The 18,405-nt window shown below is 51.2% G+C and overlaps 1 protein-coding gene across 1 annotated transcript; it reads left to right on the forward strand.

Moving 5' to 3' along the window:
• The first annotated feature begins 17,058 nt into the window (after window positions 1-17,058).
• On the forward strand, window positions 17,059-18,036 carry LOC101631504 (olfactory receptor 52K1-like). Its single transcript, XM_012725213.1, is given in 3 exon segments — window positions 17,059-17,495; window positions 17,497-17,768; window positions 17,771-18,036. Coding segments are annotated over 3 exon segments (975 nt in total).
• The last annotated feature ends 369 nt before the right edge of the window (window positions 18,037-18,405 follow it).

An 18,405-nucleotide genomic window follows, 5' to 3' on the forward strand; every position in this document is an offset into this window, starting at 1 on the left:
GCTGAGTCCAGTGACCACGGCAAGGGCACTCTGCGGAAGAGAACGTGTTATCACAGAACCCAAGAGAGCCACTCGTCATGTAAAGGAGACATAAGCAGCAGTTGGAGCCTGTCCGGAGGAATCTTCTTTCCTAAGTGTCTAAAGGATTCATTATTAAATTCCAGCAGTGACAAGAAAGGCACACCAGCAAGTTTTGCTGCTTTTCTTAAGTGGAAGAAACCAGAGCTCAAACTCAATAGGATGAAAATAGGAGGATCGTATTAATATTCAAGAGGGCGCTCTAGTGTTCCAGGTGTCTGATTGAACCTGGATGTATCCATGTGAATAAAATGGATCCATAGGAAAGTACTTAGGGAAAATAAGATGATGTTGGAGTAGTAAGAAGATGATATGGAACTATGTGTGTCTGTTACACATGTATTTACATAGGTGGATACACACATGTCTATCTCTCTCATTCACACATATCCTAGCTCAAACCTCTGACAGAGGCAGGAACAATGACACCTATTTCAGGTCTGGGATTATTTTTAAATGATACACTTTACCAGAGAAAAAGCAGTGTTCCCTAGAAAAATGCCTATTTGCAGAGCGTGGGGTGAGAAAGTACAAGACTGGAGAATCTCCAGGTTTCCAGCCAGAAAGTAAGGAAGTATGCAAAATATGTGAGGGCCTGTCCACTTGTTGGCATGGTGGGGGGCTCAGACTCAAGAATCAGAACTGGGCAGATGGCAGGAGTGGAGGAACCCAGGTGCCCCTCAAAGGGGCCAGAGTACCATGGCTAATCAATTGGTTTCCAAAAAATGCTGCCTCCCTCCCCTTCACCCCACTTTCTCACCACTGGTATACACCTCTGCAGCCATGTGCCTTGGGGCCACTCAGAGGGCAGACAGGAGGGTTGAGACACCAGCCTGCTCTGGCCCCCTGCAGGTGGAGGTGGGAGGCAGCCCTGGATTCAGAGTGGGATGGACTGGGAAGATATGATGATGGTATCAGGAATCAAGCCAAAGGCAGGAAGGGTGTGTACCCATCAGAAGGTTCTGGTAAATCTGAAGGACTCCCATTTTGGGGGCGTGGATATGTTGGTCTCCGTATGTAACATGCTGCAGCTGCCCTGACCTGCCCTGCCCTTCCCTGCCCACTGTACCATCTTCCCCACGTCTTCCTGGCTGCTGTGTATGAGGGTAACAAGATGGGAGCAGAGTTTCTCCAGACATTTGCCTGAACAGTGAATCTCATTCCCCCGCCGCACCAATACACACTTCTAAGAACGCTCCAAAATGTGAACCTAGCACATTTTTTTTGTTCCTTTGTTTGGTGTAGTAATACGGGCCTCTGCTCGAGGTCCTGGGAAGGCAGAGCTGCCATTGCTCCCCTCCAGGTACCTACAGTCGGGCCCAGACGTGGTCTCAGAGACATCCCTGGCCCCTGCCAGGCTTGCAGTTCACCTTCCCAGTGACCTGAGATCCAGAAGGAAGCAAGACTGCTCAGTGCCATAACCACAGAATGGGGTTCCCAACTCCCAATTCAGGCCCCCACACCTCCCTACCATCTCCCTAATCTGCCAAATAAATCTTCAAGATCTGACCTTTGGTCCCAGGGTTTTCCTTTCCATATAAACAGAAATACTCAGGCAAAACCAGTGTAAATTCAACTCACTTCTACATCCCACAGACATGGGGTGCAGGCCTACCCCAAACCTGCTCACACACAAGCATGTACATGCACGCGCACACACACACACACAGCTACTTCTGGAGCACTCATGTTTCAAAACCAGGAAGAAAGAGGCCACGGGGGTCAGGCAGGTGGGCTTTCAGAGTGACCCCCACAGGGCAGGGAAAGGGACCAGACAATGCTCAAGGGGAGAACCAGGGATCTCCTGGGGCTCAACAACTCCATGAAAGGAAGTCTCTTCCAAAAAAGAATAGCACCTGGCCCCTCCCTGGTGGCGCAGCCAGTTAGGACGCAGCAGCACTGCAAGAATAGTGTGGGGCACTCTAGAGGCTCCCAGGAGAATTCCAAGGGATGGTGCCACCCAGGAAGGATTCTGAGGAAATAGCACCAGTGCCAGCACCTGGCAAAGTCACCACGTGCAGCTGCTCTGCCAGGAGGGCTCACTGCCAGGGACAGGCCTCAGGGGAGAGATTCGCTGTGGCAGGAACTGGCCATGGGAAGCAGGGAGCCAGCCTGCCAAATGCACAAAGGTACCAGCTCCCAGCCTTGGCAAGTGCTGGATCCCTCAGCTCCCGGGAGCATGTAGGAGTTAGGCAGGAGCCAGGTGTGGCAAAAAGGAAGGAGGAAACTGGAGGGCAGTGTGCCCACTGGTGGGCCTGACTATAAGAGGGGGTACAGAGTTCCTTGGGAGCCGGGGGCTGGGTTTGCCAGACACGACCCTCCTTGCCACAGCTGAGGAAGACCTCAGGTCTGCCAGGATTTGTATCCTTCCCGCACCGCAGAGACCAGGCACCCAGAATACCAGAGTATCCCCTTGCCCTACCCAGGGATGACTGTCAAAACACTTCACAACTGACACCATTCCCTGTGGAACAGGGGCTCCCATAAGTGGCTACATGGAGTGACATTGGCACCACTCCCCAGCCAGAGCCTCAGTGCCCCAGGGCATCCCTCCCAGAGAGGGTGTCTGCCTACCAAGTTACAGGTGCACACCCCTGAGTGGAGGCCTGACGACAGGTCAGAGGCCAAGGACTATGGCAGACATGAAGGTCAATAAGAAACTGATGGCCCATCCAACATAGCTAAGAGGGTGGGGGACACTCAGGGAGCCTGACACACCAGCCACTCCCAAGAGGCGCCTACTGTGCCAATATTGTAGTAACTGGAACTACCATACTTGGCACGGACTGAATATCAAGCAAGGCCTGCCCCATCTCGAGCTCTTCCTGACACCCTCTCCCACCTCACAAGGGGGGGCCTGCCTTGTCACGGGCAGGGTGTGTACTAAATGCTAAGGAAGCAGGTCAAAGGAGTGGGTGGTGGTTCGCACTGTGGTCCTATACCCCAGGCACTGCAAGCAAGCCGCAGCCACTCAGTGCAATTTCTATCCCCGCTCCCGAAGTGATCCACATGGCGCAGCAGACCTCTCCTGACCTGCCTGCTTCTCCCTACTTCTCTGTATTTGTCAATCTGTCTGTTTTGCTCCCTACTCTGACTCTGGTGAATCCTCTTACCACCCCTGCACCTCTGGCTTGTACCCCAGTTCTGTATGAATAAATAAATAAATCTCCTTTAAAAATAAAAAAAAGAACAGCATCCTGACAAACCCATCCTCTTCCCTATCACCCCCACCTCCCTGTTCCCATCTCCTTCCCAGGAGACCCCTGGACCTCAGAGTCTTCCTGGATTCCAGCATCTGCCTAGGCCACTCTCCACTTCTCAGCAGCTGACCTCAGGCCTTTCTGGGTGGAGAACTTCAGCTGCTAGAGCAGAAACTCGTCCTAGGCCTGAGGTAGCAGCAGAGGTAAAGGGAGGAAGCAGACCACCTCCTAGAATTACTCCCCAGCGTCACCAGTGGAACCCAGACCCAGAGGAAGGGGAGGGTCAAAAGTCACCAGAGCATATCAAAGGCTCCCGCACCCCAGGGCCCTCCCCAGTGCAGGGCCAGGCAGAGACACGTAGGCAGACTCAGAGTCTATTTGAAATGCCTGGGTGACAGTCCACTCTAAACCACCAAGAATGAACGCTGGCCTACCTGCTCTTGCCAACTCCTGTTTGCCTCCATTTTGGGAGAATAGCAGTTCCCCAAAATTTGACATTCAAGGGAGCATGCAGGCCTAACCCCTAGAGCAACTTGCTGACCCCCAATCCAGCCCCAACCTCACACAGTCTAGTGAGCTCCACCTCATCGCATGGCTCCCTGTGCCCACTCAGGCCCAGAATGTCTCCATGTGCCCTGATAATGCAGGACCCCCAACTCAGCAACCAGCCCTTTCTTGCGGCCCCCACAGAGAAACACTTAAAGCCGCTGTTCTTCGAAAAGAACTCCTCTAACTGGTTTCAGATCAGATGAGCAGGGGGCCCCAGCGGGTTCCACAACACTGACCGGTCTGGGGTCATTGACCTCTTTTCAGGAGAAGGCTCAGGGCAACCACACACCCACCTACCCCAAACCTGCTCACACACAAGCATGTACATGCACGCGCGCACACACACACACACAGCTACTTCTGGAGCACTCATGTTTCAAAACCAGGAAGAAAGAGGCCACGGGGGTCAGGCAGGTGGGCTTTCAGAGTGACCCCCACAGGGCAGGGAAAGGGACCAGACAATGCTCAAGGGGAGAACCAGGGATCTCCTGGGGCTCAACAACTCCATGAAAGGAAGTCTCTTCCAAAAAAGAATAGCACCTGGCCCCTCCCTGGTGGCGCAGCCAGTTAGGATGCAGCAGCACTGCTGTATTTCTGTCCCACCATATGTGTTTGTGGTCACCATTTCAGATGAGCAACAAGAACCAAACTGAAGCCACACAAAGATTGGGGAGATGTGCAAACTACCCCCGGCACAAGCCAATGCACCTACAGCCCAGCTCTCGCTCTATAAAACATCAGGGGGCCTTAAGGTCATCGTCCAGCCCTAAGTCTTGATCTGCTCATTCCCACCCCAGGCCTGCTCAGCCTCCTGCAGCCCCCATTGTGAAATAGACTACAGAAGCTACACCAAGGTGTCTCCTTTTCTCCCTCCTGCCTCACCGAGACTTCCACATGAAGATGTGGAAGGAGATGCAAGAGCTGAAAGATCCCTAAAGGTTATTCTGCTCAAGATACTAACCAGAACAGAGGGCCGCTTGCCTGTCAATGGCCTCGTGGGTAAAAGCTGAGCAGAGAGTCTTGGCAGAGGTGAAGGCACAACAGGCTGTGTGAGGGGAGGGGTCAGGGAGGGCTGGCATTCTTTGATTGTGGAGGAGAAGAGTGGTCAGGTCAGGGCCACCACAGCAGCCCAGCTCATGTTCCACCCCACGGGGCTGATTTGGCCAATATGGCCAAGCTGAGAACCCCCTATCCCAGACATTGTCCCAGTGCTACCTGGCCCTTCCAGGAAAAGAGCACTCATGATTACCCTACAGAGTGGCCAGGTTACTTTCCTTGCAACTGAGTGAAAAGTTAGAATGAGAGTTGTGGTCTTAGAGAAAAAGCCAAGTACAGAGGGGAATAGAAAAATGCTGGGCTGCCTCTACCCCCCCCACACACCCACCCACACTCACACACACACACACACACACACACACACACACACACACAAATCCCTGTGAAGCACCACAGAGGTGCTGCTGCCGTCCTACTGTTCATTCCCTAGTTCCAAAATGACTGCCTGGTCCCAGCATCCAGCCCTCAGAGTTCTCACCCTGAACACAAACTTGGACGTGATCTCAAAGCAGCCAACTTTTATTTTGATTCTCATGTAAGTGTTTTAAAAAGGAGTTAATGTTTCTTTGTGATCTATGTACAACCTATCCCTTAAGGCCTACCTGCACATTTGAAAGGGAAATAGAAAAAATACTTTATAAAGCAACTATAGGACTTTGAAGAGCTAGAGGTAACTTCAGAAGAAGGGGCCCAGATTTCATGTTTAGCCAAGATAGAACATCTTGCTTTTTCCTAGAGGGTGGGGATACTTCCCTGCTACTGCTGCTAAAAAGCCACCCTCAGGAGAGCAGACAGCACAGTGTAAAGGGGCGAAGACCAGGGTGTGAGGAAAGAAGAGCTCGCACTCCAGGTACCTGAGGTCAGAGACCCAGGAGCACAGCCATGGGGTGTAAAGCCTTGAGCATAAGCATCTCCTGATGCTTCCTTCCTAGCCCTGGGCAGCTTTCACCAACAGTAAAGGGTTCAGACTTTAAGGTGGGGCTAGAGACATCCCACCCAGGTTGTTGGGTTTGGGGGTTCTTTTTGTTTGTTTGGGGGGGGTGGCAGTAGGAAGAGAATGATCAACAGGGTGTTAGACTAGAACAGAAAATAGTCATTATGAAAACTAGACTGTTGCCAATTATAAAGTAGAAAAAATTTAAAATGAGACACGCGAACTTCTTAAAGCCCAAAACCACTCCTACAGCTTTGCCAACCAGGAGCCTTTGCGTGGTTGCTAGAACCGCTGAGTGAGCAAGAATCAGGAGCAGCGCTTCGTCTCGAGGGGCATTCTTCAGCTCAAGAGGCTGCGGTGCTGGCTCCCTGCCCACTGAATTGTTAGATAAGCCGGCGTGATCCCTGATGACATCCGCCCAAGGCCGCTCAGGGGCTGGCAAAGGGCCCACCTGGGTGGGGACTCAGCTCCACGCTCCGCTCCAGCGGTCCCCGAGATCCGGCTCATTCAGCGGACTCGGGCGCCTCCTTGCGGCTACTATCGGCGGCGCATCCTCCTGGGCCCCGTGGTCCAGGAGACCCATCTCCTAAGGCCCAGCGCTAGCCAGCGCGCCGCAGGTGAGACAGTCCTGCCTCCCCTGGGCCTCGTCAGCGCAGGGCGGCTCTACTGTTTGCGAGGTCGGGGTTCTCCAGGGGCCACGGAGCCGGCTACCAGCAGGGCAGAGCTAATGAGCCCATAGGGAGCACTGCTCCGGCGCCCAGCCCTGGCAACTGGAAAGGCCGCTGGGCGACCTAGCTGTGCCTCCTGCCTCAAGCCCAGTGCACCTGGGCCAGGGGCCTCCAAGGCCAAGCGGATGCGCCCTGAAAACTACCAGGTCCTTCATCCACCTGAAAAGGGAAAGGGTACAAAAGAGAAAACAGGCAAGTCGTGGGCTCTGTCTCAGCCTGGCCTGTGTGGACACCCTACTGTTCCTCATCAGCCCAAGGGGCTTGGGAGTCTCCCACTAACCACACTGGCTCTGCTATGCGGATGGGCATAATAAATCCACCACTTAAGAATGACCATATTGATAGCAATGTGTGTATTGGCCGCTTGCCAGGCACTGTGCTATATGTAGGCGTTATTACACCAGTCACCTCATTTAGTCCCGTAACAACATTAAAGAGACCCCACGCTTACCATTATTCACACTTTAATAGAAAAACTGAGGCCCAGGTCACCTAATTGACCCGAAGGCAGGCACATGGCTAGGGAGTGACTCAAAGTCAGTATTTTCCTATGTGTCTTCCAGGGCTCATAACCCACACATATGCTCCTCAGAACCAAGGATTCCATGGCCCAGCCACCTCCAGATACCCCGATATGCTACCTCCCCCTCCTTTGCAGAAGGCCTGCCAGTGCATTTTAGTTTGAGTCTCTCAAAAAAAGAAAACTGTTCGCCTCAAAAGGATTCAGTATGTTGGCCCTCCCTGGTGGTGCAGCGGGTTAAAGCACAGCACTGAGAAGCTAAAGCCACTTCCGCATGAGTTCGATTCCCGCATGTCCCGGAGGTGACCACATGGCGAGCCAGACCTCTCCTGACGCGCCCACTGCTTCCCTCAGCAGTGTACTTCGTCGATCTGCCTGTTCTGCTCCCCACTCTGTCTCTGGTGAAGCCTCTCACCGCCCCTGAGCCTCTGGCCTGTACCCCAGTTCTGTATGCACAAATAAATAAATCTTTAAAAAAAAAAGGGGGGGGGATTCAGTGTTTTCCAAATTTATTTGAACAGGCAACACGATTTTTTAACGATGCTCTGGAGGGTAAAAGAAATAGGCTTATATGCGCTGCCTCAGTGGCTATCACCTGTGGCCCTGAATGCAGGCAGTGCTTGGGAGCGTGGGCACAGGGCATGCGTGCCTGAGGGTGGACTCCTGGAGAATGGTGTGGGCAGGGGTGATGGGCACACCTGGGCCCAGAGCCTGAAGCAGCACCATGCAGAGGCTGGTGTCCGGCAGAAGGGCAGCAGACAGACTTCCAGAGGAATAGACCAGGAGAATGTCAGAGTGAGCACAGAGAAAGTAAAAATTCCAGGAGGGGGAGTGGGAGGCTGCCCCCCTGCCTGGCCTGCACCTGGTTGCCTCACTGCAAATGGTGTAGAGAGATCATTAATCTGAAAAAGCCAAGGAAGTCCAAGACTCTGCTTTGTCCGTCTGCCCCAGTGCCTTGTTGGAACTAGATGCCCTCACTAGCACCCTTGGAAGTGTGTCCTGTGAAGTGTGCTTTGAGACACACTTGCCTCCTTACGCTCAAATGGAGGAGGAGGGGAGGACGTCCTGGTAAAGTGAAAAAAGCTAAGGCGTCACAAGCACCTCTATTGTTAATGCTGGTCATCCTCTTCGTGTTCTTTGTTATTTGATATCCTATCTGTGACCCTCTGGTCACTCTGGTGCTGAATAGTAGCAATAACATTTACTGAGCATTTGCTGAGTGCCAAGCATTATTCTAAGTGCTAGCTAGCACATGCCTTCAGGCGTTATCCTAAAAAAAAGACCTAAGATCACTACGATTAAATGAGTGATGATGTACAGTTCTTGGGATAGCCCTTAGAACAAAAGTTTGACCCAGGTGTTTGCCATCTATGGTGGAAACAGGTAAAGGCAACATTCTCCTCTTATGGAGGAGGAAACTGAGGCACAGAAAGATTCACTCGTTTGCCCTTAGTCACACTGAGAGTAAGCGGACAGGCACCGGCAGCCCTGCATAGGGCTGTGCTATAACCACTGTACATTCTGCCTCTATTAGAGGGGCTCGAGGGGAACCCGGACCTGAGTCCTTTTCAGCAAAGCCAGAAGTGTCTTTATCAGTGACCACTCATTTAATCATCTGCACCCATTCTGTCTAGCGTAACCACTGCAAGACCCTCAGTGAGAAGAACAGGAACCATATTGGGGTCAGTCTGTCCTGGAGTGGGCCTGCCCCAGCGTTAATTGGCTGTTAAGCATAGATAAGTAACATGACAATCTACTCAGGGTTTGTGTGAGGGTGGACTCAAGTCAGGCATATAAGGCACAGGGCCAGCCCATTTAAACACTCAACAGATGAAGGCCAATGCCAAACCCATCCCACCTCCTCTGGGAGGCCTTCCCTGACAGTGCCCCTGACAACCTCCCGCTCCTATGGGGTGATTCATCCCACCTCAGCCTGCCCCCTCTTTGGTCTTGAAATTAAGGCTTGATGTGTTTGTCTCCCCTACTAAATTGAGTCCAAAGGACAGTCTATTCACTGCTAGATCCCCAGGGTATAGCACAAACTCAGCACATAGTAGGAGCCAAGTAAATGTTTTCTGAATAAATGGATTATGATAACAAGCAGCACGGCTAATATTACTTATTGAGCACTCACTGTATATTAGGCCAATTCCAAACATTTTGCGTAGGTTCAAACTATCTTCATACAATAAATATGAGGCCAGTACTATTATTTTCCCATCTGAGGGCTCCGAAGCCCAGAGATATGCTTGGTAAATAAGTGGAGATAGGACTTGGGCCCAGTCAATCTGTCTTTGGAGCAGATGCCTGCCTACCTCACAGGGCTGTGAGATGGCCAGAACATGGCAGAGATGACAGGGCACAGACGTCAGCTGCTCTGTGCATGAGGTTTATTGTAACTAACTCCCAGAAAAGGAAGGAAGCCCAGGCTCAGGGCACCCTCCTCCCAGGCCTCACTGCCCCCATCTGTGTAGTGAAAGTTGGACTTGATAATGTCAGGGCTCTTCCACTCTTGAGGGTGCCTGTCTGAAGGCCTACAATGTAGGAAAGGAGAGAAGAGGAAGCTAGCCTGAGAGAAACCTAAGACACAGTAGTGAGGTACGCCCAGCCTAGAGCAGAGGGAAAAGCCAGGGGTCAGCGAACAAGGGGGTGGAAGCCAGCTGCCAGAGCAGAGTTAGTTATAATTCAACTAAGAGTGGGGGGTCAATCAAGATCCCCACAAAGGATAATGTGAAATGATAGTAAAGTCTCTAGTGACCATTCGCAAGTAGCCAGTATGTCACAGTTTGCATTATTTCACCTGGGCCTCACACCAATTCTGTGATTAGCCCTGAGAACCAAGACCTGGAGAGACCTGGAACTTGCCTGGGGTCATGCTGTGGGTCAGTGTCTAGACCCCCTCTTCACCCATCTGTTGATTAACTGATCGATTTAAATTACAGCAAGGTACACTCTAGAAATTGTTCTAATCCTTTAATGGGGGGAGTGAGCCAGTCCCAGGCGGCCTGCCTACGCCATAGTCTGGTGAGAGGAGTAGCCATTTCCACCCATTAAAAGTTTGGCCAGACAGCAAAGTGGGTCCCTGGGGGCGGAAGATGTCCTTGGAGCTCAGGTCACAGCTGGACCAGCGCCAGGCCCAGGCTGCTCTAATTGGGCCCCAGGTGTCCTGCTGAGCCCAAGGCCCCAGGGAAGCCCCACAGGCCACCCAAGTCCAGCTCATTATAGCCTAATTGGTGGCCAATCACCCAGCTGCCTCTGGAGATAGAGCAATGAGCTCAGAAGGAGAAAAGTTTGAGCAGCCACAACTTTCTCCACAGTAACCCAAACTTTCCCCATCCTGGGGGACACTGAGGTCCCTGCGGGTGCCCAGGTTCCTCCAGCTTGCCCAGGCCCAGGTGCACTGTTAATACATCATTGTCGCCACTGGGGCCCGGTAACCCTCAGTTACAGGCTGGCCCTCTGAGGTGACTTTCAGCACCTCAGAGCCTTGTGGGGGGCCTCAAGCTGGCGAGGGGTGTCCTAGATCTCTCCTCCACTCCTTCACCCCATCCCAGAACACTTGAGGAGCAGCAGGGGCTGGGGCCTGGACATTCCTAGGGCCAAGGGGAAGAGCTGTCTGTTTTGTCAGCACAGCCCTGGGTCACCGGCCTCCAGGGGTTCCCTCCTCACACCAGCCACAGGAAGGTGGTAGGGTGATGTAAAAATGATGATAACCATAAACAAACAGCTGCCACCTCTGAGCTAAATGCCTTCAGCCATTCACGCCTCAGAGAAGGGCCCTATTTCACAGATTAGTCAACTGAGGCTCAGATGCTGGGCTGGCCACCTCAGACCACCTTTGCTGGTAGAGAACACTAGTTTTGTTGTGAGACTAATTTGGGCTCAATCCCTGCCACTTAACTAGCTGTGTGAACTCGTGCAAATTATTGAGCTTCTCTAGTCTTGGTTTCTTCCTCTGTAAGTTAGGGGCAGTACTTCTGTTACATAAATTTGGGGTTAAAGAGCATTTCTATTAAATACCTGTCATATTCCTGGCACAGAGTAAACCACTTAATTCTGTTTTGTATCTGGAAGAATGAAAAAAAAAGGATCTAGACCCAGCAATTTAAACAAATGTTTGCTCGCCTGATCCACACTAGGCCCTGGGCAGTTAGATGCTCTCCCTGTCCTTTCCAGCAGACCCAGAGCAGAACAAAAGTGTAGAGTGGCCACTGCTGTGGGAGATCCGGATGGGTCAGGGCTGAATCTGAGAAGTCACTTCACCCACATAAGCCCAGTTCTGTCCATACCTAAAGCAGAGCAGTTCCTAGCCCAGGTTACTGAGAACCCAGTACTGGGGGTAAGCATGATCTGCAAGTTCTCTGTATAGTCCCAGCATTGAGGAAGCTGAGGCTGGGGGACCCCATAGGTGGTGGCCAGGCCCCGAGTGAGTATCAGCACTTTGGAGCCTGGAGAACTGGACAACCTGAATGGGCATCGTCCAGACTTCTGTAGTCAGGCACTTACCCAGCAGGGTCAGGGATGCCCAGCTGGTGGGTAGACACATATAGACTCTTCCCAGAGAACTCACACCCACATCAATAAGACAGCAGGTGGTGCTCAAAATAGGAGCAGAAAGAGCAGAGGCCTGGGGGCATCCAGAGGAATGTATCGACAGACACCCCCCCCCATGTGTAATCTGTCAGCTCCCCATTTTACTTCCTTTTTCCCAAAAATAACCCACAGCCTGTGCAGAAGTGGAGAGCTGGCTGTGGGTACATTCTTTGAGTGCAGTAGTCCCAACTCAGTGCTATCAATGATGAGAATGGTGTCAACCAAAGGACCCCACAGTTCTAGCCTCTGTCCCGGGGGGCCTCTACCCCATGTGATAGCAGATAGATAAGAGCTGAACCCCTGAATCATTGGCGTTCACTGATTTCCCCCACTGGCAGTGAGGTTTAGAGCCAGACAGCCCTGGTCCAAGCCCTACTTACCAGGGCCTGGGACAGGCATGAGGCTTTTACCTGGTTCCTCCATAGACAAGGGTAATTCTAGAGTTAGGCTACGCATACACGAGGTGTTAGAAGCTGTGCTAAGGTACAGATGTTGCCTCACTTAATCCTCAGAGCATCCCTGTGAGTTTTCTATTTGTCTGTTTGTTATGGATTTTTTGCTTATTCACTGAATGCATTACTTCACCTGTGGGTTCTTAATAAATATTGACAGAGTTGCTATAGAACTGATATCATAGCCCTCCTGGGGGCACAATGGGTGGCACAGCACTGCAAGGTAGCCACAGCCAATTCAGTGCAAGTTCGGTCCCCAGCCCCCGGAGGTGACCCACATGGCACAGCAGACCTCTCCTTTTTCCCCCACCTGCTCCCCTCAGCAGTGTACTTTGTAGATCTGCTTGCTCTGCTCCCCACTCTGTCTCTGATGACTCCTCTCACCGCCTTTGTACCACTAGCCTGTACACCAGTTCTGTAAGCATAAATACATAAATCTTAAAAAAAAAAAAAAAAGGAATTGATATCAGGTCTGTTGCAGGACTAAGCTGTCAAAAGTGAGAAGATAAATGAGGTTGTTATTCTACATGTCCCTGAAACCATAAAAATAAAATGTAGGCCCTCCCTGGTGGCGCAGCAGGTTAAAGCACAGCACTAAGAAGCTAAAGCCACTTCCGCATGAGTTCGATTCCCGCCTGCCCCAGAGGAGACCACATGGCGAGGCAGACCTCTCCTGACCCGCCCGCTGCTCCCCTCAGCAGTGTACTTCGTCGATCTGCCTGTTCTGCTCCCCGCTCTGTCTCTGGTGAAGCCTCTCACCGCCCCTGAGCCTCTGGCCTGTACCCCAGTTCTGTATGCACAAATAAATAAATCTTTAAAAAAAAAATAAAATGTAAGAAAAATTAAATCACTACAGATTGAAAGAAGAGAGGGAAGAAGGAAAGAGAAGCTGTGTTGTTTCTATGCCCATTTTTCAGTCAAGTGCACTGAGTATCCGAGAAGAAACAATTTGCCAGGATCACAGACCCAGGCCATGACATCCACAGTGACCCAGTGTGCTCTGACTGACGGGCTCACAGCCCTGTGGCAGGTATTGAGGGGCATATCAGGAATTTTGATATTTTGATTCTTGAAATGTCTTTAACTAACGCTGCAAAGTTCCCCACATCCCCTCCACCTGCCATGGAGGCCTCTGCCTGCCATGGTGCATGGGTGCCACCTTGTGGTTTCTCTGGAAAATGCAGGCTGCACCTAGCTGCCCAGGAGGCCTCAGGTGCTGGTTCAAACCCCACAGCCTAGAGAGACCTACTCCCAGATCCTAGGTAAGGTCCCTATCTCAGACATGGATAGGGAAGGACAGTTTACTCCAAAACCTTTGCTCACACACACAGAACCAAATATGGTTCTTTATGGGCAAGGCAGGCAGGGAAATTTCATGTGTCCAACAAGAACCTGAGACCTGGCTTCCTGGAGTGTCAACCCCAGGTGCTCCCTCACCTGCCCTGGTCACACAGCACACACATGGGCCATATCATACCACCTGCCATATTTCACACTGCCAACAGGTTTTTGGGTTTGCAGCCCACCTTTTTAGGATGGGAGAGTTCAGCCCAAAGGAGCCTCAAAATGGGACATTTCACTCCTTATGTACATGAGACTCACCCATCCAGGGCCACACAGTAAGGCTCTTATCAGGTGAGCCCAGTGTCCAGGCCTCCAGACTATCATGCCAGCAGATTCTCAGAAAGCCTCCTCCCTCCTCTCACAAATGAGACAGCAAATACTCTGCTGAGTGCATCCTGTTCACCCTAAGACCTGCCTCGTGGGCTGACTGTTCAGAGTGCCCCCTTCCTGTTTCCCATTCCTGCAGGGAGCTGGGGCTACCACATCCCAGGCCCAGGCCCAGATCTCATGGGTGTGGGGATCTGAAACAGACTTGACTTCAAGTCACAGCTCTGCCACTTACTAATGCTGAGCCTGAGCCAAGTGCAGCCTCTCAAAGCCTCATTTCCTTCTGTAAAGTGGGCTTAATGATTCCTGCCTTGCCAGGGCATAAGAGTTTCAAATGAGATACAGCAGGTGACACCCCAGGCTCAGGACCTGGCCAGGGCAGGCGATGGCCGCATGGGTTATTCTTCCCTATGTCCCCAATCCACCCACCCCCCACCAGCTCCTAGCCAGCCAGGGGAAAGACCCATTGAGGGAGTCTAGAGGAAGTGGAAATCCTCCAGCCACAACCATTAACAGGGGTCAGAGGCCCAGGACTTTTCAAAGTCAGACCCTAGGCTCCAGAAAAATCAAGGCAGACCCTTCAGAATCAGGTGCCTCATCCTCCTTGGACCCAACATTTCTTTCTTTGTCTCAAAGAGACTTTAGTTGACTCCTCAGCAGACTCACCTAAGGACTCTGCTAAGGAAGAAAAAGCACCTGGTACAGGAAAGCACCTTAGCCAGTCCAGCTCTGCCCAGCTCACCCAGATGAAAGAAACCAGCCAGGCCCCTTTCACCACGGCAGGCTGGGCCCTGATGGGAACTAGCTCTTCCCTGCATGGGAGAAGATTTGAGAGATGCCCCCAATCCCCAAGGATAGAAGAAGCCTCTTACCTAGCCTGGAACCTACTGGTCTGCCACCCATGGGATGTTTCCCTGGCCCCTTCCCCAAAGGGTGGAGGATGGAGAGGCTGGGGGTCTGTACAAGGGCAGAAATCCGTTTTCACAACTGGACTGAATGGTAAATGAAGTAAGTCAGAATTTTACACCGCTGTCCTCTGTGGCTATCACCTGGAGCCTTGATAGTGCTAATGCAGACCACAGGCACCGGGCATTCATGTGTGATGGGCATCAGAAACACGGTGTGAGCATGCGCAAAGTGTGCACATCTGAGCCCAGAGGCTGGCGCTGTGACTTCCTCAGAATGGCTACAGCTATGAGAGCACAAGTGATTACAGAAAGGCAGGACCAGAGAGCCCGAAGAGAAAACATGTACATTCACCAGGGGCTAGGCGGCCTGCCAAGCTCCGGCCCCCACCTGCCCCCACCTCACCCACTCACACCGGCCTTGACAGCCTGTGGGCTTATCCACCTGCCCTACAGAGAACATACCCTATGTCTGCTGACATCACATGGGCACAGTGTTGGAGAAAGATCAGGCTGTGGCTAAAAGGAAGAGGACTTGACTACTCCTGGTCCGTGCCCACTCACATGGAGAGAATGGTGGAGGTCATGACTGAGTGGGGGATGCCCAGGGCAGGCCCAAGGAGGGTGACCAGGCACACCTAGAAGGAGAGCTTTATTGTTATTGTTGTTTTTAATTGTATCATTTTTATTGTGTTAGCACTGACTTACCATACTGTTTTACTTCCCTCCTGTTCTCGTAGCTTCAATTTGCAGTCAGGGAGCTGGGGACAAATTCCTGATTTTTTGTGTGATTATTAAAAACTAGGAGCAGGGGGCCTCCCTGGTAGCCTAGGAGTTAAATCTCAGTGCTAACACTGCGTGGCCTGAGTTCAATCCCCACCCAGGGAGGGGACCCACATATGGTTTCCTATGTTCAATTAGATACAGAGTTTCTGTAAGGGTGATGATAATGTTGATTATGATGACAGTTGTGCAATTCTAACTTTACTAAAAAGCACTGAGTTGTACTCTTCAATGGGAAGTGGAACTAAGTGGTTTAAGTGCAGGCACTGTATAGTATGTGAGTTACAGCTCAACAAAGGCTTTATTTTTTTTTTCTTACAGTTTGCTTTCTTTTCTCAGGAGTAGTCCCCATAGAATTTCCATCACCAATTTACAGCTATTCTTCAGCATGCCTGAATCAAGATGCTGCTCTCTGCTCACACAGGGCAGGTTTCTGTCCACAGAGACCTTCAGGGACACAGTATCACCCTAGTTATCCCAGGGACCCTGATAATAGGCTAAGCCGGAGCCCAGAGGGGGTACTGAGGAGCACTAAAAGTTCCCCAGAAAAAGATAGGTGAATTTAACTACATTTGGAGACCCCACGATCTGACCTGGTCTACACCTACTTCTCCTACCTGCACAAGTCCTGATAAGTAAGAAAGTTTGTGTTTAGCCAGACAGAGAGGCCAGAAAGATTCTCGGAGGTTAACCCAGGTAGACTAACCTGGCGAGAACTGGTGGATTTCCAAAAGTTATCCCTTCTCCCCTTGCCCAGACAAAGAAAGGTATCACCTGAGTATCTATCTACAAAGCCTCTTAACCCAAGTTTTAAGGTCTTTGAATCTGGAGCCTACCCCAGACCCATAGTTTGCCACATTCACCAGCAAATCTGTGGGCCCAGGAAGTCAGGGTTTCTGAGGATTCAGGCTCCCATCAGGGTAGGGTCCTTATTTGACCAAGGTGACCAGCAGAACCCTGAAGGACCCCTCTTTGACTTAGGGACAGATGTAAGGCTCGTCCTTCCCCAGGAAAATGCCAGTTTGCTTTCCACAGTGTTTACTCTGGTTGGGTGTTCAGCTAAGGGTCACAAGGACAGTTTCCAGGCCCCTCGTCCCAGTACTGTAGTCTGGAAAGAAGGAATACTTGCCTTGTGTGTTATTCTTGAGCTTTGGGCATATCATCTGAAGCATGGATGGAAAAAGTTCCATTTTAACCTCCTTTTATTGCTTTATTTCATTTCTTATCACTTCAATCTTGCTCAGTACAATGTGAGTTTATTCAGGACAAACAGACTCAATTATTAATTGTATATTCCAAGATGCTAGTGTAATGCCCACCACAAAGTAGTTTTCAGAAGGGTTTGTTAGTGAAAAAATAAAGGAGGAAATTTTATGGAAAAACAGGCAGAGGAGGCTGTGGAAGGCAGTTATTTTTTGAAGCACCTCACTAAGTTGTAGCAAATAACTGCATTTTCTCTACAGAAATATTCAAGTTCATGAGAGGCAAAGCATCCAAGGCAGCCTGAGACTAAGGCTGGGCAGACAGGGTGGGTTCTGACACTAAGTCACCTGTTTCTTCTCCCAGAGTCATCCTCCTCCTCAGGGAAGATGTCAGGGTGGAACAAAAGCAGCTCCAATGTGTCCTACAGCAGCTTCCTCCTGATCGGCTTTCCTGGGGTGCAGGAGTCTCGCGTGTTCCTGGTGCTGCCTTTCCCCAGTCTCTACCTGGTGATTGTTTCTGCCAACGCCCTGGTCATCCACACAGTGTTGGTCCACAGGAGCCTGCACCAGCCCATGTACCTGCCCATTGCTCTGCTCAACATCTGCACCGCCACCACTGTGATCCCCGCCATGCTCTTCAACTTCTCCCCCCACTTCAACCGCATCTCCCTGGCTCGATGGCTGGTCCAGATGTTCTGCATCTACTTCCTCATTGTCTTTGACTGCAACATCCTCCTTGTCATGGCCCTGGATCGCTTTGTCACCATCTGCTACCCACTCCGCTACCCAGAGATAGTGACCGGCCCATTGCTGACTGGCCTGCTGGGGGTGGAGCATCGTTGCTCCAGAGGTTGGGCTGGCCTCCCAGGTTCACTTCTGCCGCTCAGATGTGATCCACCACTTTGCCTGTGAGCACATAGCCCTCATGAAGCTCTCCTGTGGGGACATCTCCCTGAACAAGACTGTGGGGCTCGTTCTCCGCATCTTCAACAGAGTCTTGGACATGCTGCTACTTGGAGCCTCCTATTCCCGTATTATCCAAGCTGCCTTTCAAATTTCATCAGGCGGAGCCTGTTTCAAGGCCCTGAACACCTGTGGCTCCACCTGCTGGTCATCTTCACTGTCTACACCTCCACCATGTCCTCACCCATTGTCTACCGTGTGGCCCGCAGTGCCTCCCAGGATGAGCACAACCTGCTCAGTGCCTTCTACCTGCTACTCCCTTGTCTTGTCAATCCTGTCATCTACGGGGCCAGGACCAAGGAAATCAGGCAGCACCTGGCTACTCTGTTCCAAAGGGCACAGCCACAGGTCCCCAGTGAAAAGCCTCAGTCCCTGCCCACCCATAGGGAGCTTCCTGCCTGACTCTCTGGGACTTGTAGGTCCTCACATCACTGACTAGCCCACGGGTAAGTGTGTAAGTGAGACATCTATCTTTTGGCTTTGCCATTCTGCTTTCATCATTGAGAACTTGTTATCCATTTTGTGAAAAATTGCTATTTATCTGGAATTCACAATAACCATCTTCAAAATAAGCTTTTGTCTCTAGCTTTTCAATTTTCTCCTCTACTTTCCGCATGTGATTTTTATTCATTCATTCATCAAATGTCTATTATATACACTTCATACTAACCCCATGAAGTAGTAACAGCAATAACACAGACTAGTATTTGAAAGCGGGTATGTGTACTGGAGAAGAAGGAAACAAAGATAAGAAGCTAAAGGCACAGAGGC

The sequence above is a fragment of the Condylura cristata genome, unplaced genomic scaffold, assembly GCF_000260355.1.
Source record: "Condylura cristata isolate star-nosed mole 26May11 unplaced genomic scaffold, ConCri1.0 scaffold00015, whole genome shotgun sequence".
NCBI lineage: Eukaryota > Metazoa > Chordata > Mammalia > Eulipotyphla > Talpidae > Condylura > Condylura cristata.